The 26,320-nt window shown below is 37.3% G+C and overlaps 1 protein-coding gene across 3 annotated transcripts in view; it reads left to right on the top strand.

Annotated features, from left to right (window-relative positions):
• The window catches only part of LOC150106225 (adiponectin receptor protein-like), a 255,050-nt gene that overhangs the window by 213,725 nt on the left and 15,005 nt on the right, over nucleotides 1–26,320 (top strand). For 2 of the 3 annotated variants that reach the window (XM_090392249.1, XM_090392250.1), the window contains exons 6-7: nucleotides 8,488–8,675; nucleotides 19,261–19,454. In XM_090392249.1, the coding sequence (XP_090248375.1) occupies nucleotides 8,488–8,675; nucleotides 19,261–19,454 (382 nt within the window). The remainder of the gene's footprint in view (nucleotides 1–8,487; nucleotides 8,676–19,260; nucleotides 19,455–26,320) is intronic. The other variant, XM_090392251.1, reaches the window with a different exon arrangement.

Genomic DNA, 26,320 nt, shown 5'->3' with positions numbered 1-26,320 from the left:
AAAAGCAAAGTGAGTCTATCCTTAAAAGCTTTAAAACCTGGGGCAACCTTTGTGTCTTTGTGATGTAGGTTCATTGTCCCATTCGCTTATAAAATAGGCCCGTCTCATCCGCATTGAAAACTTGTTGCAGAACGTAACCCCTCTCTTCAATGAATTTCAAAAATTGGGGTTTGAATTTCTCTGCTGCTGCTTTATCTGCAGAGCCAGCTTCTCCCTGAAGCTTTACATTGTGCAAATTAAAACAACACTTAAAGTTTTCAAGCCAGCCTTTGCTTTCTTGAAAGTCAATTTTCTCTGACGATTGGCCATCTTTATTTAAAACGAAAGAAAACAAATCTAAAGCTTTGTTTCGAATAGCAACACCATCCACAACTGAGCCTTTTTCGTTTACTTGATTGTCAATCAAAGCTATTAATATTTTTTCCATCTTTTCATCCAATTGCGGAATTCTTCTTGAAACTTGAGCAACCTTTGTCGAAGTATCGCCTGAAGCTTTGACACTAGACCGAATCTTTTCTTCATTCTCCTGTATTGTTCTTATGCTTGATTTGTTTATAGTTAGTTCTCTTGCAAGCGATGAAACACATGTACCATTTTTCAACTTATCTAAAATTTCAATTTTCTGAGATAATGTCAAAACTTTGCGTCTTTTTGCTGCTTTATCATCTTCATTCTTCTTCTTAGATAATGTCATATTGAATTTTTGAAATTAAAAGAATTACAAAAATCAAAAGGAGAAAAGGATAAACACTGATAAATACGTGTTTACAGCTCTGCTAACGTGAGTGAAATGATCACAACTCGATCATTTCACTCACAGTATGCACATTTCCTAGGCACTGCCTGCAGTATGCCGGCAGTGCCTAGGAAATGTGCAAGACCCTTGCGGTCATATATATGTTCAACAGCATCTTGCACATCCACTTCACTAACTTCTGTGGCCTCAACTTCAAGCTTAACAGTGTTCACTGCCATCTTCACTCCACTAAACTCCACCTACTCTTTTAGCAGAAACTCAAATCTCACCCCCTCCCCCAAGCACTATCCATCTCAACCTTCCAAACTACACACTGTTTAACTCCTTTTGACCCAAGTGTGGAATCTACACATATATTCATTGTGACATATCTTGCCAGAGAGCACCTAACCTAGAATCACCTAACTTTGACCTTCTTTGGTTGAAAATATTCCTTCCCCACTCAGTCAGATTCATTTGCTCTCCTAATGCCACCAACCACTCTGGGCTCTTTCATTTCCTCTCCTTAAAAATTAATTTTCTCCTGTCCTACTCTCCTAACACTTAAATCATCCTCCTAGGAGATTTTAATGTTCATAACACCAATTGGCTTTCCTCCTCTAGTTGTGCAGATCTTACAGGCTGGGATGCTGAAACATTTGCATTTGCCAACGACCTTACACAAATTGTTTGCATGCCAATAAGAATACCAGATTACTCATATGACTCCCCAAATACCCTAGATCTCTTCCTTACCAATGGCCCTTCCCAAAGTGAATGTAGTGAGCCCCCTGGGTAATTCTGACCACAATCTTGTTCTCATCTCCTCCCCCATGCAACAATGCTTACACACCCACTCCCACACAAGAGTACTTTGACATTATAACAGTGCCAAATGGGACAGCCTCCAAGATTACTATGCTTCTTTCCCATGGTTGGACTATTGTTTCGGGTCTTCCAATCCAAACATATGCACTGAACGTATCACCATAGTAATCCTCACTGGCATGGAAACATGCATTCCCTACACTTCTCTGAACTGCTGCCACCTAACTAAACCCTGGTTCTCCAAAAGATGTGCCAAGGCTGTACAAATGAAAAATCAGACATTCCACAACTGGCTCAAATCAAGAACTCCATCCTCCTTCGATGCTTATACAGAAGCCCGAAATAGATGCAAGAAAACTATCAGATTCCAAAACAAAATTTGAACGGGCAAAAAGCAGGAAACCTGGCCTGTCCAAACGGCAGCCGTGCCTTTTGGTCTCCCCAGAGCAGTTGGTCATAACTTTTGCCCTATCATACCCAGGTGGCTCAATTGCATCAGCACCCATAGAAAAAGGTAATCTCCTATCTTCCACTTTGCCTCCAATTCACACACAACTGACAATGATAAATGCTCCCCCCACACCATCATTCCAGCTTCCCGACATACAATGCCCCTATATCCTTTTGCCAGAAAAAGATCAGAAACCTATTGCCTAAATTAGATACAAAAAAAAATGCTGGCCCTGATGGTATTCCTCCAATTGTCCTGAAGGTCTGTGCACCAGAACTGATTCCTATCCTATGCTGTCTGTGCATATACTCTATTACTCCACTGGTATCTATCCCAAAGGCTGGAAATTGGCCTATATTCAACCCATTCCAGACAAGATGAGGGTGACAAATCACTGCCAGCTAACTACTGCCCTATGTCACTCACCTCAGTCCTATCTAAAGTGATGGAGAAAACCATCAGTTCAACTCCTATGCTACCTTGAAGGCACCCAGCTATTAAAGCAACCACCAGTACAAATTCCATCCCTGCCAATCAACAGGAGATTTCCTCTCCATATATTACCCATCTATGGACAAATGCAATGGAGAAAAATGGCAAATCTCAAGTGGTTGTGCTTGATATCTCTGAAGCTTTTGACTGGGTCTGGTAGAAAGGCTTATTAAGCAAACTCCTATCATTTGGATTGCCATTTATCAGTAGGATTGCCACCCTTCTGTGTGGATTCACACTATATGTGATGGTAGGTGGTTCCTTATTCTCTCGCCATCCAACTAATAACGGGGTTCCACAGGGTTCTGTTCTCTCACCAGCCCTCTTCCTTCTGTATATCAATGATCTACTTCAGTTGACCTCCAACCCAACACAGTTTTGCAGATGACAGCACATTGCACTCCTCCCTTTGATTTGACAACCCTTAATCTACACAACTTACTTCAACCTAGAGAGCATAAACCACCACTGCCCTCAATTCTGATCTCCAAGCCATCCTTCAATGGGGTTCAAATAACCTTGTCAATTTCAATGCTAATAAAACCTAGTTCTGTCTTATTTCTACAAAAAAGAACCATTTCCTCCAGTATTATTTTTGATAACACTCAAATTTCCAGACAAGATCAGATTACTGTTCTTGGAATTACCCCGACATCAGGCCTCTTCTTGCTTAAACACATCACAACCATTGCATCCTCAGCTTCCTAAAAACTAGGATCTCTCTTTCACTCAAAACGTTACTTCACCTCTAAACAGCTGTTAACCTTATACAAATCACATATCTGCCAAGCTATCGAATACTGATCTCACATTTGGAGTGGGGCTCCGCTAAAGCTCCCTCAAAATGCTTGACTTAATACAGAGGAGAGCAATTAGATTGATAAATGACCAAACTCACTTCCCCCTTCCCCACTTTCTTGCTGGGATGTTTGGTCTCGGCAAGCTGCATACCGTATTTACTCGAATGTAACTCGCCCTCGCATATATCTCATACCCCTGATTTTACTTTATAAAAAAAGAAATTAAAAAGTTTCCCATATACCTCACACACAAAAAGTTTTAACTTTAAGAAATAGATAGTGAATTGTTATGGCAGTTTCAGATATTTTGGTATTCGGTTGAAGAGAATCACCATTTCAACTCAACAATCTTCGTTCCCTTGTCGTTAAGTCATGCAATCTTTTATTAATACCGCACCAATCATATTCATGACTTTGTAGCTGCACCATCTCTATCGGTCTACCATTGCTGTCCATTTCATGCTCTGCTTTCACTTCTCATTAGTCATTCATGAAGAATTGTTCATAGCATATCTCCAGACTATTAATTCCAGTTATTTCAGGTTATTAATTCTAGTAATAACCTGAAAATTACTGGAAATTTTTGCTTGAAATATGGAGAAACCTTCAAGTTACTGTATACTGGTTTTAAATTCAAAGCTACGATAAAGATCATATGATTCTGAAATGATAAAAGGACAAGTAGTAATGAAACTGTTTGTTTTAATTTAATTACAGAAGCATCATTGCTAAAGATTAAAATATATCGCATGGTGAGAGTGAGTGGGCCAGTCACTTAAATAATGTGAGCAAGAATAAATTATAATGAATATTTCAGATTTAATTATAAATATAAATTTAGTTTTTTCCTGAATTGATGGCTATAATTAAATCTCAATTATTCTATAAGGGGTGCTTAAGGGTCAGAGCTATATAATTGAGATGAGACCTCCACATAGCCTTTAAAGGAATGCAGAGGGCCAACCAGGGCTTCTGACCTAATGTCCAATCCTCACCTTCTCGTGGTGCACCCTGTTGGATATCTTCTTGGATACTGAACGAATGCGGATGGGCTGCCAATTTGGGATTTAGCCGACCAAATTGTATTCTTATTGGCTTAAACCAATATACAAAATGATGGTATAACATGACAAAATTTCATGCCGGCTGGGGCATCGCCTGGTTGAACAAGGCCCCCGTTGTTTTCACCAGGGAACCAGGACGAACAGCGAAAAGTCAGCTACTGGAACAAATCTGAAAGAACGCCCCAACTCAACAACACTAGAGTTAAAGATCGGTACTATCAACATAAGAAGCGTGAATGGCAAAAAAATGGAACTAGCTGAGGAATTAGATAAGTGCCAGATCAACATAATAGGGATGACTGAAACAAAAAAGACAAAAACTGGTGAGATCTTTTTGAGCAATAAATACAAAATGTTATACTCAGGAAATGACAATCAAGGAAAAGAAGGAGTAGCCGTAGTATTCAACACAAAATACGAGGTTAATCTTCTTGAATGGCAGGCAGTCTCAAGTAGAGTGATGTGGGCAAATATCAGAATGGGGAATTGGTCAATGAGACTTATTTGTGCCTATGGTCCCACAGAAGGTTCTCCTAAGGTAGGTGGAGGAATTTTTTGATGCTTTAGAAAAAGCAACTGACACAATGAAAAAGGAAAAGTTGGTCCTTGTTAGGGATATAAATAACAGAGTAGGAAATGATTGTCAGATTTTCCCAAAATACAAAAATATTTTGGGAAAATTTGGAGAAAAGGGCAAAGCTAATAATAATGGCAAATACCTGTTGAATTTCTGCTCAGGACATGGACTGGTTATTTCTAATACCATGTTCCATCATAAAAATGTGCACAAATTCAAATGGAGAGAAGAGGCAAGGAATAAGAAAAGTCTCATTCACTATGTTATTGTTGATAGTGATGTTTTCTCCCTGGTGCAGGACTCCAGAGTGTACAGAGGATTTGAAATTGGAAGCGATCACTATTTAGTCTTGAGCAGGATAAAATTGAATTTCATATTGAAAAGAATAACATGTAAGAAAGTTTTAAAGCGAATAAAAGTTGAGCAGCTCTCAGATGTGAACTGTAGACTAAAATACAGAAATATTATTGGAAAAAAAATGAAAGAGTTTGAGAACAAGAATCAAATCTTGGATATTCAGTGGCAAGCCTTTAAGAAAATCCTGATTATTCAGCCAGACAGGCATGTGGTGAGGTTGTCTGCAATGATAGAAAAATCAGAACTCCATGTTGGACACAGGAAGTTAAAGAGGCAGTGAAGGAAAAGAAGAAAGCATATCAAAAGTTCCTAGCAAGTAAGTCAGCTTTTGCTCTTAGAGAATACAGAGACAAATGTAAGAAAGCAAAACACTGTGTAAAAGTAGCTAAACAAAAGTCATTGGAGGATTTTGGCAAGACCATAGAAAACAAATATCAAGAAGGTGTAAGATATTCTGGAGGTTGTTGAAGAAGCTTAGGAATGGAAGAAAGAGTGCTGTAAAAGAAGTTAGAGATGATAAAGGTGACATGAAAACAGGAGAAAAAGATATCCTTGAAGTATGGAGTAATTACTTCGAAAAATTGCTAAATGAAACAAGCAGTGATAGCACAGTGGTAAAAAACACTCAACAGGCATACAGTCAGGAATACATATCCATACTTCAAGTAGAAAAAGCCATCAAAGGCTTCAAATGTGGAAAGGCAGCAGGAATAGATGATATTCTACCAGAAATGCTGAAATATGGTGGTATAAAAGTCTTACAATGGTTGCACTGCATAGTTCAGAAAGCCTGGACACAGGGTCGAATTCCCGATGATTGGAGTAGAGCTGTAATAGTACCCATATATATAAAGGGAAATAAAACTGAATGTCAGAATTAATGAGGTATTTCCCTACTGAGTGTTCCTGGTAAGATTTATGCCCGTATAAGAAAAGGTTGAGAAGAATTGTAGAAGAAAAGCTTGGTGAAGAACAAGCTGGATTAAGGCCAAATAGAGGCTGTCAGGATCAGATCTTCACTTTACTACAAATAGTTGAGAAAGCATGGGAATATAACAAAGATCTGTATTTAAGTTTTGTCGATCTGGAAAAGGCATACGACAAGGTGCCAAGAGAGAAGCTATTCAATATGCTACAGTTATATGGTGTCAATGGGGCATTATATCAAGCAATACTTAGTCTTTATTTGAGTTGTAAGTCATTAGTTAAAAGTGAAGGAAGTACAGGAAGATGGTTTAATGTTAAATCTGGTGTGAGACAAGGATGTACATTATCCCCTCTGTTATTCATTATCTATATGGATCACATTATGAACGAAAGTGGTATTAAACATGATATCAGAATTGGAGATGTTAATGTCAGCTCTTTGCTTTATGTGGATGATATTATACTTCTAAATGAATCCGCTGCAAGTTTGCAAGATTCCCTGACTAAATTGAATAAATGTTGTAATAGATATGGTATGAAGGTTAGCATTAAAAAGACAATGAAAATAGGTAGAATTGTTGAAAATGTCAACTGCGTTTTGAACGGGGAACCTGTGGAACAAGTAAAACATTTCAACTACTTAGGCACGATTTTTAGTGGAGATGGTAAATTAAACATGGAAATGGACAACAGAATCAACAAACCTCTTATGGTAGGAAGTCAATTGAATAAATTCATATGGAATAAGAGAGAAATTAGTCGGAACACAAAATTAGCTGTATACAAGACAGTGTTCAAACCAGTTTTAACTTAATGATCTGAGAGCTGGGTCAGAAGTAAAACACTTGACCAAAGACTAGAGGCCACAGATATGAGAGTCCTGAGAAAGATTAGAGGGGTGAACAGATGGCATCAATGGCAATATCATATTAAAAACATGGATATTAGGAAAGAACTTGACATTGTCAGCATCCAGGAATGCGTTAGCAGCACTATTCTCAGGTGGTATGGTCACTTGAACAGAATGGACGAGGAAAGATTAGCAAAAGAAGTGTTCTCTGCCAGGTTGGCAGGAAAATGACCCAGAGGAAGACCAAGATATAGGTGGATTGATACGGTACAAAGTGCCTTAGACGATAGAAATATAAGATCTGATAATGTTGGAGCCTTGACAAGTAACAGAGTGATTTGGAGGAAAATTGTAGATAGGAAGTTAGTAATGATGTAAATTTTTCATGTTGTACTACCATATCCTGTTGAAAATGTGGCTTTGATGTTTCAGTACAGTCAACTTTCATGGTATAGGACTTATTGCAACCATTTGTTATAGTTGATGCCAATTTCCTGACATGTTCTTGAGGGTACATGTCAGGAAATTGATGATGATGATGATTATTCTATAAATATTTTCAAAGCAAATGTTCATCTGAAATAGCATCAATAATTTTCCCAATCAGTACTAAGCCCGTTAGAACATTTACAGTTGCTACCTGACATCCTTTCACAGTACACCTTGAAACCCACTGAACAAGTTTCGTTTCCTCCTCCTTCATCCTTGCTACTGCTGTACTATGGAACAATCTTTCCCCGTGATGTTTTTCCCATGGAATACAATATACAGGCTTTTAAATCAAATGTAAAGAAGTTTCTCCTTTCCTAACCCACTACCCATACGGTACTAATGTACTATAGGTTGATCAACCACCCTCTCACACTTGAAGTATATTTTGTTACCTAACACAAATGCTTATTTGGAAATTTTTGATTATGGAAATAAATGAGTAGAATGAATTTTTTTCATTCTACTCAGAAGGTTTTTCCCTGAGTGACATATCTTATTTGAAAGGGAAGAAGTGTAATTAACACACATTTACTTGAGAATGTTTAAGTCACATATAAGCTATTATAAGTGACTTAAACCGATAGTTAAATACATTTAATTTCACAATAAAAATCAAAGGAATAATTTGCAGTAGTGAATTTCCTTCAGAACAGAATTTATGTGTATGTGGCTTGGATGTTTCAGTACAGTCAACTTTCATGGTATAGGACTTATTGCAACCATTTGTTATAGTTGATGCCATAGGTTCTGATTGAGACTTATTAATACTTTCTTAGAGTGAGTTCACTATAGTAGTGTTTGCTATGATGAGAGTTAACTGTATTATAATAAATAAAGGCAGGTAATTTGAAAAATTTCATGTATAAAAATTTATTTTCTATTTAATACCAAACTTTGTTGTTTTCTTTTAAAGACTAGATTACTGTGGGATTGCAGTCTTGATAATAGGTTCATTTGTACCTTGGCTTTACTATGGCTTCTATTGTGACTTTCAGCCCAAACTTATATATTTTATCTTGGTCAGTGTATTAGGCACAGCATCCATAATTGTTTCCATGTGGGATAAATTTAGCGAACCTCAGTTTCGATGGCTCAGGGCAGGTAGGTTTTTATTATATCAGTTATTTTATTATTAATTTGATAGTTTTTGTGAAATTGTTTTAATTTTAAGAAACTTCATGTATGTTTCTTTTTATTAAATCCTAGAGAGATTACTAAAAGAAATGTTTCCTTTGTTGTTTACTCACTGCTAAAAAGCTATAGTTCTTTAATTCTAGACATGATTAGTAAAGAATTTTGTTTTGTTTGAACTGGCATGTTTTAAAAGTTTGTAGAATGTTCATCAGCGTGGTGGTCAGCTATCATGTACATACGCTAATTCCAGAAATGCATTAAAGATAAAGGCAAGGAGTTCTTAGCATTGCTAGATATAGTGTGACAAAAATCATTGGCATTGGGAAGAAATGGTTGACAGCACAGAATGTACAAGGTGCAGCTCAAAAATTTTCAGACACTAAATATACCATTCAATTTTAGGTTAAACTTCAAAGTAGACTCTTCCTTGACTGATTCACTAGTTTGCACATTTAGGCAGTTTGCCAATGCCATCCTTTTTCAGAATGTTGTTCAGCTCCTATGTAACTGCACCCTGAATTTCATTTAGTGTTTGGAAATAATGACCATTTAATGAAAATTTCAATTCAGAAAAAAAATAATCGACTGGAACAAGGTCTAGTGAGTAGGGTAGGTGGTGAAGGACAGTGACTTTCCTGTTTGCCAACAGTTGCTTCATTACCACAATGCTCTGTTAAGGTGCATTGTCGTAAAGCAGGAACCAGTCTTTCGATTGGTATAATGCCAGTCTCGCCCAGTTCGTTCTTTGTAGTAGGTGATGCAAAACATCTTTATAAAATTGCTCATTTGACCTTTTGACCATCAGGGACAAACTCAGTGAATAATTCCTTCTACATCAAAAAACACAACAAATATCATTTTTACTCGAGATTTTTGAAAACGCAGCTTCTTGGATTTTGGTGAAATTTTTCCATCCTCTCTGCACTTTGTCATTTTGTAGTAGGATCGTATGCGAAAAAACCATGTTTAGTCACTAATAACATTCGTTCTAAAAGATCATCTTTTGCCATTCTTAAAAGATCTTGACATGAAGCAACCCAATCCTATTTCTGCTCACTCATCAGGGAATGAGGAACAAATCTAGCACACAGCTTTCTTTTTCCTAAATCTTCCGCTATTCAGTGTGACCGATATACAATATTTCTGCGATCATTTTGAGAGACATGCAATGGTTCTCATCCTATAAGCAAGGAAGAGATTCAACATTTTCAAAGTATGTGCTGTTGAAGGGTGGCTACTTATGGCATTATCTTTCACAGCCCCCCCCCCCCTTCTCTCATGGAAGCAACCATACACATCTGCACCTATTAGTACAATTCAATTCTTCACTGCTGTATAATTTTGTATAATTTCGAGTGTTTCTACAGCACTTTTACCAGCCTTTACACACAACTTTATCACTACTCCCTGCTCCTCTGTTGCATCAGTTACAACACATAAGACCTTTACTCACAAAACATGCTAATTCAATAACTGCCAAGCACAGGCTATGGATACTTGGTCACATGATAGTTGAAGGTTCACTACTCATATTTCAAGTGTTGGCCAACAGATGGCATGCCACAATGTTTTTTTGGTAATATTAGCTTCAAAACTTTTAAGCTTCACCTCGTACTTACATGAATAGAATGTGAAGAGTTCATTATATTCTTATGAAGAGAAGTAATAGTAATGATCATAGAGGAATTAAATCCAAATAGTACAAACTTCAAAAAAAGAAGAGAAAAGAAGAAAAAGAAGAGAATACAATTTAGAAACACATATTGCATTTATTGACTTTGAAAAAGCATTTGACAAAGTTAAAAGAAACATATTATCTAACATATTAAAAGAAAGACAAATACCAAATAATATCCTAAAAGCTATCATAAGTATATATGAAAATAGTCAAATACAAATAAGATTAAATCACGAGTTATTATATACGAGAGAGATAAACCAAGGGCTCCAACAGGAATGTCCTCTCTCAGCAACACTTTTTAATATCTACTTAAATGAAATAAGTAGATATTTCATTAATAAAAAAAATAGAATAAAAATGTACATCAAGGAATTAAACTTTCTCCTACAGTGAACTTAAACACTCTCCTTTTTGTCGATGACCAAATAATAATTACAAATTCTGAAGATAACTTACAGAATGCTATTTTAGATCCAAATGAGATAGCCAAAGATTATTGTATGATGGTATCAACAGAAAAATCAAAAACTATGGCCTTTAAAGGACAAGATATTAGAACAGGTGAATTCATTTAACTACCTAGGATGTATGATCACATATGAAAATGAAAAAGATATAAATGTAAAAATTGCAAAATATTTAAAAATAACAGGCATAATTAACTCTATATTTAAACCAAACCTAGTTCAAAAACAAACCAGACTAAAAGTATACAATACATTAGCCCTACCAGTCTTAATGTATGGAAGCGAAATCTGGACAATAAAACAAAATGACAAACAAAAATTAATAACAGCAGAAATGAAGTTTATGAGAAAAACTGCAAAATATACCCTATTTGATCACAAAAGAAACGAAGAAATTATGAAAGAATTAAACCAAGAACCAGTAATAGAAAAAATTAAAAAATATAAACATAAATGGATGGAACACATTCAAAGAATGAAAACAGAAAGATTACCAAAACAAGCCTTAAAGTACAAGCCATTAGGAAAAAGAAAACCAGGACGTCCTCTTAAATGATTCAACGATGACTTCTAAGGCCGGAACAGGCCATGCTAGGTCTAAATCCTTAATATGCATGATGATGACAAACTTCCACTGGTAGTGGTAGTATCCTGACTAATACAAGCAATGAGTTCAAGGCTGTTTAGTGTCAGATAAAGGACAAACAGAACAAAATGCATAGCTGATTCCACAGATCAGGATCATATGAAGGGGAACTGCATTAACAGATAAATCGTTTGGATATATATATATAAAGGAATTATCATTACTGAGTGATTTAAAGTAATAGACTGGAGGAAGGAATCATGCAGGACAAGGAAAAGAAAAGTTATTAGAACTATTGAATGATTGCTAACTGGAGAGACTTATAGTATAAGAACATTGGATCTAGTATTGGCATCTAAGAATGTGTATGTGAAATGACAGTTATGCTTTCAATTGGTGAGAGCGATTGTGCAGTTATCCTCAGTCATTGTCCAGGCCTGAGGACAGAAATGGTTCCTCAGTAAAGCATAATTTAGGAAGAAACACTTTATGCTTAACCAGGAGACTGCTCCATCATGCTGTCAGTGACAATCTGCCTGTCAGTAATAATAAAACTGAGTATAAAGAAATATTTGACCCCTTTTTCTACAAGCTTCAGCATTTGGGCACTAAGAATGATATCTATTTAACACTGTCATGAAGTTACAAAGATATCCAAGGAGGAGAGATCTTGCTTGGAAAAGGGCATGTGCCATCTTCTGGTACATGCCATCAAATGGATAGATCTAATCAGTGACATCTGTTAGATTGGAAACAATAGAACATGCATTCTACACTACCCTCTTGCCTCCAGACTATGTGGCATGCTGAGCATTCCTGCAGCACAGCAAGTCTTTTTGCAGTACCTCTGTGAGTTTGGTGTTTATAATGTATTTATAATTAGTTTTAAACTAATATTATTAGGCTGTCTTCCTCTCCCTATACTATTCCAAGCCTATGATGAATATCCCTTCTCTTTTCACCTCAGTAAAGGCTGAAACTGGTCTGAATAGTCACCATTATATAACCCATCATACATGTCAGAGAAGTTAGTGTATGATGTGAAGTCAACAGCTCTGTAATACAAGTAGCCTAATTGTGAAGATATTTGAAGTTTTATTTGATTATAATTGAGTTAATGAAGAAGAAATCAAGAATATAATTTCTTATGTATTATTATTATTATTATTTAGGCCTCCATGGAGTCAAAAGACTCATCTTGGTACGTCCTTCCTAGGAAACACAAAGTCTACCATACCACTCCTTGAACTCATTGACTGTTCTTGCTCTGACCATTCTATAAGGCAATACACTCATTACCCTCTTGCTCACAGCTTCCTTTTGCAACTTCCAGGGGTGGCCCCTTGTCATTGCTCCTTCCCACTGTTCCACCAAGCGAAAGAACTCCCCAGTGTCAACCTGTAACTACCTCTTAACAGTTTAAAAGTCTTGATCATAATACCTCTCCTTCTCTCTACCAAACGCTGCAGTTCCCTCAGCCGATCCTCATAACTAACATTGTACAGTCCTAAAACCATCTTTGTTATCTGCCTCTGTATCCTTTTCACAGTTAATTTATCCCCTTCAAATCCTGGGGACCAAATTTGAGAACAGTAGTCTAAATGTGATCTGATCAGGGTCTTATACAATGGAAGGATAACTCTTTTATCTCTGCAGGTCAGCATCCTCAGTATTGCAGCAATCCTCTGGGTTACCTTCACCACCTTTGCAATATGTTCCCATCACCCCCAGATCTCTTGTCTCCCCTACTTCCTCCAGTACAGCTCCTCCAATCGAGTATGCAGCCTCCCATCGATGTATCCCAAACTTCAACACTTTACATTTTGCTGCATTAAACCGACACCCCACCCCCCATTCATTTGCCCATCTGTCCAATTTATTCAAATCCTCTTGCTGGACTGCCACATCTGCCCCTAATACTAATAACCCCTTCCCAGCTTCATATCATCTACAAACAACTGAATAGCCCCTTGCAATCCATCGACAATGTCAGTGATCATCATCATGCATATCAAGGATTTAGGCCTAGCATGGCCTGTTTCGGCCTTAGAAGTCATCGTTTAAGAGGACGTCCTGGTTTTCTTTTTCCTAATGGCTTGTACTTTAAGGCTTGTTTTGGTAATCTTTCTGTTTTCATTCTTTGAACATTTTCCATCCATTTATGTTTATATTTTTTAATTTTTTCTATTACTGGTTCTTGGTTTAAATGTCATTGATATAAAGGTTAAATAATACAGGTCCCAGTAATGAGCCCTGAGGGGCCCCATTTGTAACTTTCTGCCTCCTTGATACTACCCCCACCATACACAACTCTCTGATACCTATCAGACAGCCAATCATGCATCCAATGACTAATCCAACATCTAAACCCATGTGCTGCAACTTAAATATCAGCTTATCATGTGGCACCCTATCAAATGCCGTTGCAAAATCCAAAAAAAAAAAGGCATTATATGCCTTTCCCTCATCAACTGCTCTTGTCACTTTATTATAAAAGGCAATCATATTACTAAAGCAAGAGCATCCCTTAACAAATCCGTGTTGACTCTCATAGATAACTTTACCTTCATCTGCCCAATGATGTATATGGTCTCTCACTAATTTCTCCAAAATCTTTACAACTACTGATAAAACACAAACTGGCCTATAGTTAGACACATCCAATCTGCTACAGCCCTTATGCAATGCCATTATCTTACCTTTCTTCCATTCCTTCGGTACCTTTTCCCATAACCAGACTTTCATTGAAAAACCAGGTCCATGGAGCTGTCAGTTCTTTAGCACATTCTCTCAAAACCCGTGGGGAAATACCATCCAGCTTTACTGACATCCAGGGTACTCAGTATTTGGAACATGCTCTCCTCTAAACCTTGAACCTGCCCTTTTCTCAGAAATCATCATGACTGGTAAATTACCAAAGCTGTGGCAGGAAGCCAAAATAATTGCCGTGCCCAAACCAGGAAAAGATCTAAATGAAGTGAAAAACCTACAACCTATCTCTTTGCTTTGCACCACCTTTAAGCTTTGTGAAAGAATTCTCCTTAAAAGAATTTCACCACTCATTGAAAGAGCACTCCCAACTAAACAAGCTGGCTTCATACAGGAAGAAGTTGCTGTGACCAGGTCCTGGCCCTGACAATTCAAATTGAAGCAGGCTTCCAGAAGAAACTTAAATCTGGAGCCACTTTCATTGACCTAACATCTGCTTATGATACTGTCTGGATCGGGGAGCCTCCTACTAAAACTAGGAAATATTATAAAATGTAAAAAAACTGTACAACTTTTTGAATCTATTCTTTCCAACAGAAAGATCAGGGTCCATATTGGCGGAAAAAAGAGCAGGCCCAGATTCCTTCACAACGGTCTTCCTCAGGGCTCTGTGTTATCCCCTATACTTTTTAACATCTGTGTATGATCTACCTCATACCAGATCAAGCAAGTTTATGTACGCCGATGACCTAGCGATCTTACATCAATCCACCTCCTTTACCAACTTAGAATCAACCTTGAATATTGACCTGAACACTCTGGAAGAGTACTTGAAGCCAAATCCAACGAAAACAGTATCCTCAGTATTTCACCTGTACAATGCAGAGGCGAATCGACTACTCAACCTTTCTTTCTGTGGAAAAATGGTAGAACACAAGCCTCACCCAAAATACCTTGGAGTGAGCCTGGACAGAAGCCTAACCTATAAAAGGCACATCATCAACCTCTCCAATAAAATTAAAACCAGAAATAACATTATTTCAAGGCTTCCTGGAACAGCCTGGGGTTATGGTGCAGAAGTCCTAAGGTCGTCTGCACTAGCCCTCGCATTCTCTGCAGCAGAATATTGTGCCCCTGTCTGCGAAAGACGTACACACTAACATTATCAACACCCAGCTGAATTCTACCATGCACACAATTAGTGGGACAGTGAAAAGCACCCCTCCTTCCTGGCTGCCTGTTCTATCTAACATTGCTCCACCACACATACGGAGAAGACAAGCCTCGATTAAGGAATTTAATAAAGCAATGAGCAACCCACTCCTACCCCTACACCAGACTCTCATAAATCCTCCTAGTCTTTGCCTCAAATCTAGAAAGCCTCTCTGGTTCATGGACAAACTCTCTTCAGCTGTGCTGCCATCAATATCTGACATATGGAGAGAATACTGGTCCAACAAACGGCCTCCTGGTAGAAGATCCCTGTGCTCCACAGCCTGGTTTTGGTCTTCCTAGGAAGATTTGGTCATCCATAAACAGGATCAGAACTAGTCAGGGCAGATGTGGCTATCTTCTACATAAATGGGGGCTGTTAGATCACCCTTATTGTGATTGTTCTCCCATGGCTCAGACGATCACTCATATTGTGTACGACTGCCCAAGGCGCCAATTTCACCGTGGTGGCCTACAGGACATCCACAAGGTGATGGATGAGGCCTTGAATTGGCTTTCCAGCCTGGACCCTGACCTGTAGTTGGTATTGTGGTGGCGGTGGTTATGGAGGAAACAGAAGATCACGGTCCCATCTCACCACGAAGATACTATTCTAGTAGTCACTCTCATAGTCCTCGTCATGGTATTAGCAGAATTCCTCTTGTTAGAAGATGATGATGATATAGTGTGAAATGGGCCTCCTCTAATTGATCAAGTTTTTTCACACAAGACACAACTGCTTTCTACTTAAACCTCGGATACAGCGACTTTTATGTTGTGAAGTGTTGTGAGAACATGCAGTCTTGTCATACTTGGTGCAGCAGAATGATAATTGTCCCTGGCTTAATTATGACAAGTTACTTTTGCTTTATATTTAAAAAAAAAAAAAGAAAGAAAGACTTAGTAAACAGGTTGTGCCTTTTATGTAATGAACTTTTATATGTTAAGATTTTCGTCATTTGTTTCTGGAAATTGTGATTGTATTTTTCACTTACCAGTTTCATGTAGCCATAAGAATAAATAAAGTATTTGGAACATGCTCTCCTCTTGCACCTCTAAACCTCGAACCTGCCCATTCCCTCTAGTATTAAAACTTACTTCTCCAGGATGAATTACTCCAATAAAGTGCTTATTGAACAACTCCACTATGTCCTCTGCATCAGTCACTCTATTCATATTTTTATCCCACAATGTCATTCTTCCACAATCATTTCTCTTCCTACTGGCCACATAGCTAAAAAATTCCCTAGGATTATCTTTGGATCTTAGTGCCAATCTTTTCTCGTATTCCAGTTTCACCTTCCTTACCATATTAGTCACTCTCCTGGCCTGAGTCTTATATTCTTCATGCATCTGCTCTCCACCCCTCTCCATATATCTCTTCCATAACCTCTTTTTCACCTGCAGTTCCTGTTTGATATTGATTGCCATCCACTTTACACCAAATTGTGTGCTCTTCTTCACTCGTGGAGTACAGCTTACTATTGCTGCCAACAAATATTCCTTCACAATTTCTCACGCACTAATGATATCCCGGCCTTCCAATTCTACCCCAAGTTGATATCTAAGACTTATAATCACCTGCATGTCTATTCATCTTCAAAGTCAAAACCACATGGTACTCTCTCCAACAGTGGGAGAGATGTCATCTCAGCTGTTCTGATGCTATGATCAAATCCAAAACTGTTGAACCTCTTGTTCTCCCTATTACTTGTTGCCTAAGACATCTGTCCCTCAAGAATTCTTGAAATTCCATTCACTTATTACTACATGCATTTTCCTCTTCCCAACTTATACTGCTATAGTTAAAATCTATAACAATCATTCATCTTGCGCTTGCCAAGCTCAACTGCCTAAACATCTCCTGCTTTCCACCCTTTGTATTCGTTGGCTTGTAGCAACACCCCACTAAAATCCTGTCTTGCGCACCTCTACCTCACACCACATGCTTTCAAAACCATTAGTATCACTGCCTTCCAAAGCATCCACTCTTAGAGAACATAAGTCATCACTTATCATAAGCAATACTCCACCACCGCGTTTTCCCTTCCTATCCTGCCGAAATATGCTGTACCTTGCTACTTCTATTCCTGTTATTATATCATCTTCCATCAACCACATCTCAGAGATCCCAATAATCTTTGACTATGCTGATGCAATCGACTCCACCAATTCATCTCCTTTATTCAGGATACTCCTGGCATTAGTATAAAGCATAAAAATGTCACTACACCTTTAAGACCTTTAAACAGACATGTAGATGGTGCAGTGTGTCATATTCTTAGCCTTCCAATAGTTTTTATCCCCTCCAGACTCCACTGGACTCAGTGTTACCTGATGTCATTCCCCTTCCCACGAGAGGCCACCCCTGTTACCATCCACCCTGGGAATTGTAGTTTCCCCTACATAGACACACCGACTCGTTCAGAAAACAGCAATCTCTCCAGATGCCTATGTCCTTCCTCATTCAAATGCAAGCAGTCTCGTTCATATAGTTCCTTTCTGTCCTCAAATACCCTCCAAGCATCCACATATTCCAATCCTCTCTTCCGACACATTCTGGATATTATGCTATTCATTATTACTGCTCATCTGCTCAGCTCAACATTATCATACCTGGGTAACACTCACACTATCTTTCCTCTCTGTTTTCTTTTGTACAACGTCATGCATGAATCTCAGATCTTTCGCTACCCAATTTACATTGCCTCTCAAGTCATTTGTGCCCACAATCATCTCATCCCCGCTTTCACCCCGCTTAATTGCTATAGCCACACTTTCTATAGTTCCTCCAGGCAAACACTCCTCTGGCATCCTATCTTGCACACCATGGATCATCGAGTCTCCATACATCATACCTATTACTACTCTGTTTCTTGATTGGTCACCTGCCTCCTTCACTCTCTCCTTTTACCCTTTCTCTCTGTGTTCTCCTACTTACCTGCTGTCCTGGCATCACTCTATCCTGGTTCCAGCATAGAGTGATGCCAGGACAGCATTCTCATTCCTTCTCTCCGACTGTTTCCATTCTCTCCTCTTCTATCATTCCCATAACTCTCTCTCACTCCTACTCTGATTCACCTTTTCTCTTCTTTCATTCTTCTCATCTCACTTCCGATACATTATTCCACCTTTTCTTTCAACTCGTCTATCTCTCTCTCTCTTCAAGTTAGCCACTCTTGCTCGCCATTCATCCTCCCAATCAATTCAATTATGAGCACTGTTTAAGAGAACAAAAATAACTATCCCTGAGTCCTATCTCTTACCAAGCTGTAAATCCACTGCCTTGTTAAGCATTTGGGTAAAATGTCATGAAATATTGTTCTACAGTATGATTTCCCAGTCATCTATAGCAAGATAGCCATAAAGTAGCCAGATTCCAGCCTTAATAGTCATAATTTGACTTTTAACCACCTACATTGTGTTAATAAGTGTTTCTGTTGTCGTGATTATTTATATTTAAATATAAAAATTAAATGCATGTAACTTGCACACTACGCATTCATTCCTTTTATTATGAAGATTAAGAAGAGCATCTGACATTCTGCAAATATTAAGTCAGTTTCTGTTACTGAACAGATTTCATCTGCCAGAACAAAAGCTTTGTGCATAAAAACATTTATAGGTAAAAGTTTTTTTTTTTTACATGATCCACCTTTTTCCACATGATCACAACTTTTAATCTGTGAAAAGTAATTAATAGCTTTCGAGTGTTCCACAGTCTCTTAAAGATTGAAAAGCAGTGACTTGAAATAGTTTTATTTTATTTTTTTTACTCATGAGTAAAATGAGTTTACTAATTTTTTACTCTAAATGAGTAAACTCATTTTGAGCTTAATCTGCAAGTTTCCACAAATAATTTTTTTTTTTTTTCCCCCAATTGCATGTCTATAAAAGGAGTGTTCATGGTTTTTGGGCTCAGTGGCGTTATCCCTGCTTTCCACTATCTTATTGTAAAAGGCTGGTTTGAAGCTATGTATCAAGCATCATTTGGCTGGCTTTGTTTGATGGGATCTCTTTATATAATTGGAGCTTTATTTTATGCACTGAGGATACCTGAGAGATTTTTTCCTGGAAAATGTGATATTTGGGTAAGTATATAACTCATTTGTCTACATTTTAGAAGCATTTTTTTATTTATGCATAACTGTAAAACAAATAATCTCAGTATACATTTTCAAAAATTATGGAAACTACCTTGTTAGTCAAACTTCAGTTTAATATAAACCAAAATAATCACTCGACGTTTCGACCTTCACATTACATCATCTGGAGTATACACATATAATCAAAGAAACAAGCTGCACTACAATCTACATGGTATTCTTGAAGTTACATTGATTTAGTCAACCATTAAAACTACTGGCCTGACCTTGGGTGAAAAAAAAAACTTAATACATTAAAGCTAGGGACTGTCCTGTTATTATGTTATTATCTGTTAGGTTACAAAATTAAATTAAGCTAGAGAACAACATGTTCACACAAAGAAATTTTTACTCATATAATTATGTGTATAAATTAGAACAAACCAGTGTGGAAAGTAGCCAGTAAAAGCTGAAAAATTTTCTTAGAGTCAGGGTTTGCTGGAAAACTTGAACTAAGTGGGCTGAATGTGTGCTATTTCTGTTTTTCGGGGTGTTAATGACTCCAAGTTTTTGCGAAGGGTAGTGATATGAGTTAGCATGTATATATTGGCCAGTATTTGTGGGCTTGCAGTAAACAATGAAGGAAAGACTGCCTGAGGGAAGACATGCGACCAGTGTATCTAGGAAAGGAAGTGATTTCTGATTTTCAGTTTCAATAGTAAATTCTGTGCTCTCATGTTGTTTGTTCAGGTGTCTAAGGAATGTGTTTAATGTTTGGCGGCCATGTGGCCAGATAACGAAAACATCATCAATGTATCTGAGCCACACTGTAGGTTTTAAAGTAAAGGAATCTAGAGCACGTTGCTCAAAAGCTTACATATAAAAGTTAGCATTTGGGGGGGGGGGGGGGGGGGATAGTGGCAAGTCCGTGGCCGTACCGTTGGCTCACCCTGAAGTTTATTGTATGTCTAAGGAATGTGTTTAATGTTTGGCGGCCATGTGGCCAGATAACGAAAACATCATCAATGTATCTGAGCCACACTGTAGGTTTTAAAGTAAAGGAATCTAGAGCACGTTGCTCAAAAGCTTACATATAAAAGTTAGCATTGGGGGGGGGGGGGGGAGATAGTGGCAAGTCCGTGGCCGTACCGTTGGCTCACCCTGAAGTTTATTGTATCTATTGCACTTGTTACTTACCTTATATTGGGAAAACTGGACGTACAATCCCTATCATTAAAAATAAATAAATAAAATATAAAAAAAACGGCACATCAAATTTAATAATTTTCATGAAGCAGGCCTCTCATATCGAGCTCTTAACACCCTACACCAAATTGATTGGAAAAGTACGTGTTCCTTACATCATACAAAAACCTGGCATGAATGGAAATTTAAAATAGCCTGTGAAATTTTGATTAACCAACCTAATCTTAATAATAATAATGGCGGCTTAAAAATCCCAAGAATTTGGGTGGCATACATTCAGCCCACTTTGTTTAAGTTTTCCAGCAAACCCTGATTAATTTTTCAGCTTTTATTGGCTAACATCTGTACTGGTTTGTTTTAATTTATGTGTATAGTTGTATAAGTAAAAATTTCTTTGTGTGAACATATTGCTCTCTAGCTTAATTTAATTTAATTGTGTAACTTAATATATAATAACAGGACTCTAGCTTTGTAGTAAGTTTTTGTTTTCACCAGAAGTCAGGCCAATAGTTTTAATGGTTTACTAAATCGATGTAATTTCAGCATACCATGTAGATTGTAGTGCAGTTTGTTTCTTTATATATATGTATATACTCCAGATGATGACCTTAATGTGAAGGTTGAAACGTCGAGTGATTATTTTGGTCTATATTAAACTGAAGTTTTACTCTAACACGGTAGTTGTTTCCATAATTTTTGAAAATCTATTCTGATCACCGTGTAAGCATGAAGGAAAGGCAAAAAAAAAATATCTCAGTAGTTTGACTACTAAATAGCATTATTTGTTTTTTTGTGATATGCAATTGAGAGAAGATATGAAATCTTGCTGAAAGAAGAAGAAGAAATGAAGAGTAACCTAATAAGAGTAAATATTGAGTCTGCTGCCTCAGTATGATAAGAAGGAATTGAGAAGGGCCATGATTGCTAATGAGTCAATGAGAAGATTGTGTAGGAGGAATAGTGTGCAGTTTATAAATGTATAAAGTTGAATTTGATGGACAAAAGGACTTGTACATGCCTTATGGACTACATTTGAATAGTATTGCAGTGAGATGTTTGGAAAAAGTGTTGTTCAGTGAGAGGTTGGAAGTGCAAATTCAGGGACACTAGAGATATTAGGGGAATGCAGTCAATCATATTGAGCCACCCTGGATAAATGAATGAGTGCAAAATAATTCTGAATGGCTGTTACCATTTCCCAGGTTTTGATTCTTAATGGGTTGGTAATGACATTAAGCAAGTGTAATTGTGGGTCTAAGGGGTTGTTGAAATGCATGTAAACGAATGGCAGAATTATCAGAAATAAAAGAGGGGAGTTTTTGCATTAGGCAGCTTGACTTGGCCAAAAATTATCGTTGTCACTAACCACTTTACCAGACAGCACTGTTATCCATTACTTCCTGCAACAACAACTTCCTCAAATTCCTATCCACGTTCTTTTTTCTTTTCACCATCTAAGTCATTTATGTCCATAACCATGAATTCTGATTCCTGTTCTTTCCTACTCTGCAATGCATAAATTATTTGTTAATGTTCCATCAGGAAAGCATGTTTTTAGTACTCTGTAATTCACCATCCTCTAATGATAGTCATATGATAATATGATTATCATTATTAACGTCAAAAGATAATCATATATCACTTTCTTCATAATACTAACTTCCTCCTTCTCATTCACTTTGACCAACCTCTTCTTTGTTCAGTCTAGTCTTCTAGATCAGTGGTTCCAACCTTTTTCCACTTGTGTACCCCTTTTAAACCCATTTCTATAAATTGTACCCCTTGTTTTTAAATACTGAAACTTTTGTTCAGTGCTTATCTTAATGTAAAATAATGGTGATGAGGTAATGAGTTGGGAAAGGAAAATTACTACACTAAAAGTACAAACCACAGATTTAATTTTACAATATTTCTAACACAGAAATAAGTATAGCTTCATGTTAAATATTAATGATGATCGAGTATTTAACAAACTTTTGATTTATTAATATTAATAATATTTATTTGTGTTATCTGAAAAGTCTGTAATAATTGGTATACAGATCACTAGCCGATTGAAACATTGGTGGTGAGATCGTTACACTTACTTTGATGCACTTAGTTTCTTGAAATCAGGCTCAAAATATGCAAGGTACAGTCTTAAATCCGCACTTGCATTAAGCTGGTTGCTGTACTTATTTTTTATGAAGGTGTAAGAAGAAAAAGCTCTCTCCACTAATTCAGTATTAGTAAATGGCAAAAGGTTTTGAAGTGTCTCCATTAGCGGTGATTCAAACTTAACATTTATTGTTCCATAACTAACATTTTGCATTTTTTTTACTTGTTTTTTTCTGCCATTACTGATTATTTATGTGTACCCCCAGGAGTATGTGTACCACCGGTTGGGGACCGATGTTCTAGATGCTTCATTCTGCTCTTCATTTCCATTAACTCTTGCCTAAACTCTTCTACTTCATTCTCTTTGTTATCATTACCAATACCATCATCTGATTTCTGTTTACTATTAGTGACTCTAGCTCATTTCGAAATGTCCTGACCTATCATTACATTTCCTCACACACATTAATACTTTCCTTCTTTTTCATTCACCCTAACAGTCCATAAATCTTTCACATTTTTTGATGCATACATTAAACAATTCTTGCATGCACCCGCTAAGAAAAATCCCTGGCCAAATTCAATCTTCATGCTGAAGCTTTCCATGCCACAAATGTGTACTTCCTTATGGAAGCCATTTTCCAAAAGCAGCAGGAATACAAGGTTGAGTTAAAAGTAAAATAGTTGATCAAAGAATGAAGAACACAAATATGAGAATAAAAAATTAAGAATGTGAACTGATGGCATCTTGTTAAAAATGGAAATAAGAAGTAACTTGACATTGTTTACATTCAGGACTGTCATCTGAACTAAGATGGTGTTGTCAGTCAAACAGAATGGGAGAGTAAAGGTTAGCAGAAAGTGTTTGTCTGCAAAAAGAATACTCAGAAAAATACCATGATCTAGGTGCATTCATACAGTTAGAAATGTAACAAATTCATTTGGAGAAAAATTCTTCATAGGAAGCTAATAATGCTAATAAGTTAATAACCCATACACCTCATGAGAGGGTATGTATCAAGAATCTGAAACTAAAGACACTTTTATAAGAGACTTCCAAGGAGCCAGAGACTCATCAAAGGAGACCATATATCTCTCATGCCACGTCATATGTCCTCATGAATTCATTCACTATTTGCCTCACAATCCTCAAAGGCAAGCCATCCCTGTCACACACAACTCTGAGAGAAAAATTTATCCTCACCCCTTCCTTGAATGCATTCACTTTCAACTTCCATTGGTTTCCTCTCCTTACACTCCATAAAATAAAATAATCCATCTACTGGTATCTTGTCATCCTTTCAAAGTTTGTCTAAATCACCCCTCTTTCTCATGAGTGCTAGCATCTGCAGTGCAGTTTTTTCTAGCATAATTCCTCCAATATAATACACCATTGGATATCTCATTACACCAAAATTCAGAAACTTTACATTTACTAACACAGGACATATAGCCATTTTTGCATACCCTAATTCCAGCCTATTCAAATCATTCTGCAAGTCTTCATGTCAGTTACATTCCTGATTACCCTGTATCTTGCATCATCAGCAAATAGCTGTATGTCACCTGTTAAATCCTTCCCAGTATCATTGATGTAAAGATTAACTAACAATTTACCAAGTACTGATCCCTGGGGTACACCACTGGTCACCTTAATCTTGAAAACTCACATCCCTCATACACCACCTTTTTTTCAATATCTGTCACTCAACCATCCTCTTTTCCAATCCCTTATCCTCCAACTTACGCAACAGCTTTCCATGCTGAATCCTCTCAAGAGGTTTTTCCATTCCCTCATCCAACTCATCTGTGAACTTAATATATAAAGTGTGAACAAATTACTAAAACACAACCTTTCCTTAGTAAATCCATGCAGTTGATTGTAAATTATAGATTTTCTGTCAACCCATTTCTGTGTGCAATTCCTTACCAACTTTTCCAAATCTTCACCACCACTGCAGATATACTGATAGGTCGATGGTTAGAAACATGTCTTTGCACTACCCTTTTGCAGTGTGATAATCATACATTCTTTCCATTTCTGTAGGATGTTGATTGGATTTTAACGGTATAGATGCGAACACAGATTGATAAGAAAATAACTATTTATTGACTTCCAGCATCTTCAGAGCACACAAACGGAGTTTGTTATAGTAGCGAGACAACCATAATCTAGTGGGACTAGTATGAGCAATTGTAGCATGCAACACAAAGATTAAAGTCCTAATTAGGCGCCATCTAAGTTGCCAAAAAAAAAAAAAAACGACAGAGAAAGCAGGTATTAATTTGATCTTAGGATGACTGTCTCCCAAATCTTTAGTAGATTTATACAGCCATACTTGTTGAAGTTAGGATTTTGTTTCAAGGCTTCTGTTGATTCCAGGAACAACTTCTCTAACTTGTGAAAGCTTCTATGCAGTACTTTTCAACATGTACGACGAACACATAAGCCTTTCCATATGGTTGAGAATTCTTCATGGAGACGATATCGTACGCAAGGCATGACAATACAGTAAGTGGAAGTTGAAATTGGCACGGCAACTGAACAGGTTAGCCTTCTTAAAAAGGTGCCGAGACACCAATTTAATACCAGACTGTGTAAAAATTAAGAACAAGTTTCGCTCGGCCAAAGCCCAACATATTTATAAACAAGCGAGTTTAGCACTATTACGAGAACAGTTATATGCTACTCGCTGAGAACTATCTAAAATAAATTCTTCCATCAATGCCCTATGTGATATACTATCTAACATTTTAAACCCGGTGCTATGGGATATCCTGCACAGCATCTCTGACTCTACAGCCAACAAAGAATTTGCCAAAATTAAAAATCGGCACCAGAAGCAATTCGAAATCCTCCAACAATGCATTGCTACGCAGCGGCCGCAATTACATCAAGATGCCATCGTTGTGAACTTATCATCAGGAACCTTAACCAAAGATGTCACGAACAAATGCATTAAGTCGGGATATTGAACGCAGGATATACGACCTACCTCCAGCAATAGCCAATAATGTTCAGTTAGACATGGCCAGCATCCTAGTCCATTCTAAGCCTCACAAAAATAATATCCCACATAAAGAAATCATGGCTCTAAAAGAGCTACACAATAACCAAAGCAGACAAAGCGTGTGCGTGCACACACATACACAAAAAGCATAATCAGAACTGTACAGAATAGGGTATACAGTATTTCAAAAGAGAAACAAAATTAAGAATTTTAGCTCCTCAGGGTAACACTATCACAAAATCATCATAAACAAAAAAAAAATTATATACAAAACATCAGTAGCCACCACCTTGAAGCATCGAACTGACTGGAAAACTGGGACTGCAGAGGGGCTATAACTTTTCCCTATATCCAACACATGATGGATAGGAAAGCATTAATATCGAACCAGCACAAAATAAATATAACTTTCATTTCTCTACAATAAGTCTCTGTATATTTGTATCCACCTAAACTGTTGCTCCTTCTCTTTAAAAAAAAAAAATAAATCAGAGTGCACAAGATCTGGTGGTTATGTGGTATCTGCTGCATAGAATACAGACTGCTGTGGAGAAATCT

Source organism: Typopeltis vanoorti, chromosome 5 (genome assembly GCF_054136105.1).
Source record: "Typopeltis vanoorti isolate ZY-2024b chromosome 5, IOZ_Tvanoo_1.0, whole genome shotgun sequence".
Lineage (NCBI taxonomy): Eukaryota > Metazoa > Arthropoda > Arachnida > Uropygi > Thelyphonidae > Typopeltis > Typopeltis vanoorti.
This window is presented reverse-complemented; position numbering and strand designations above follow the sequence as displayed.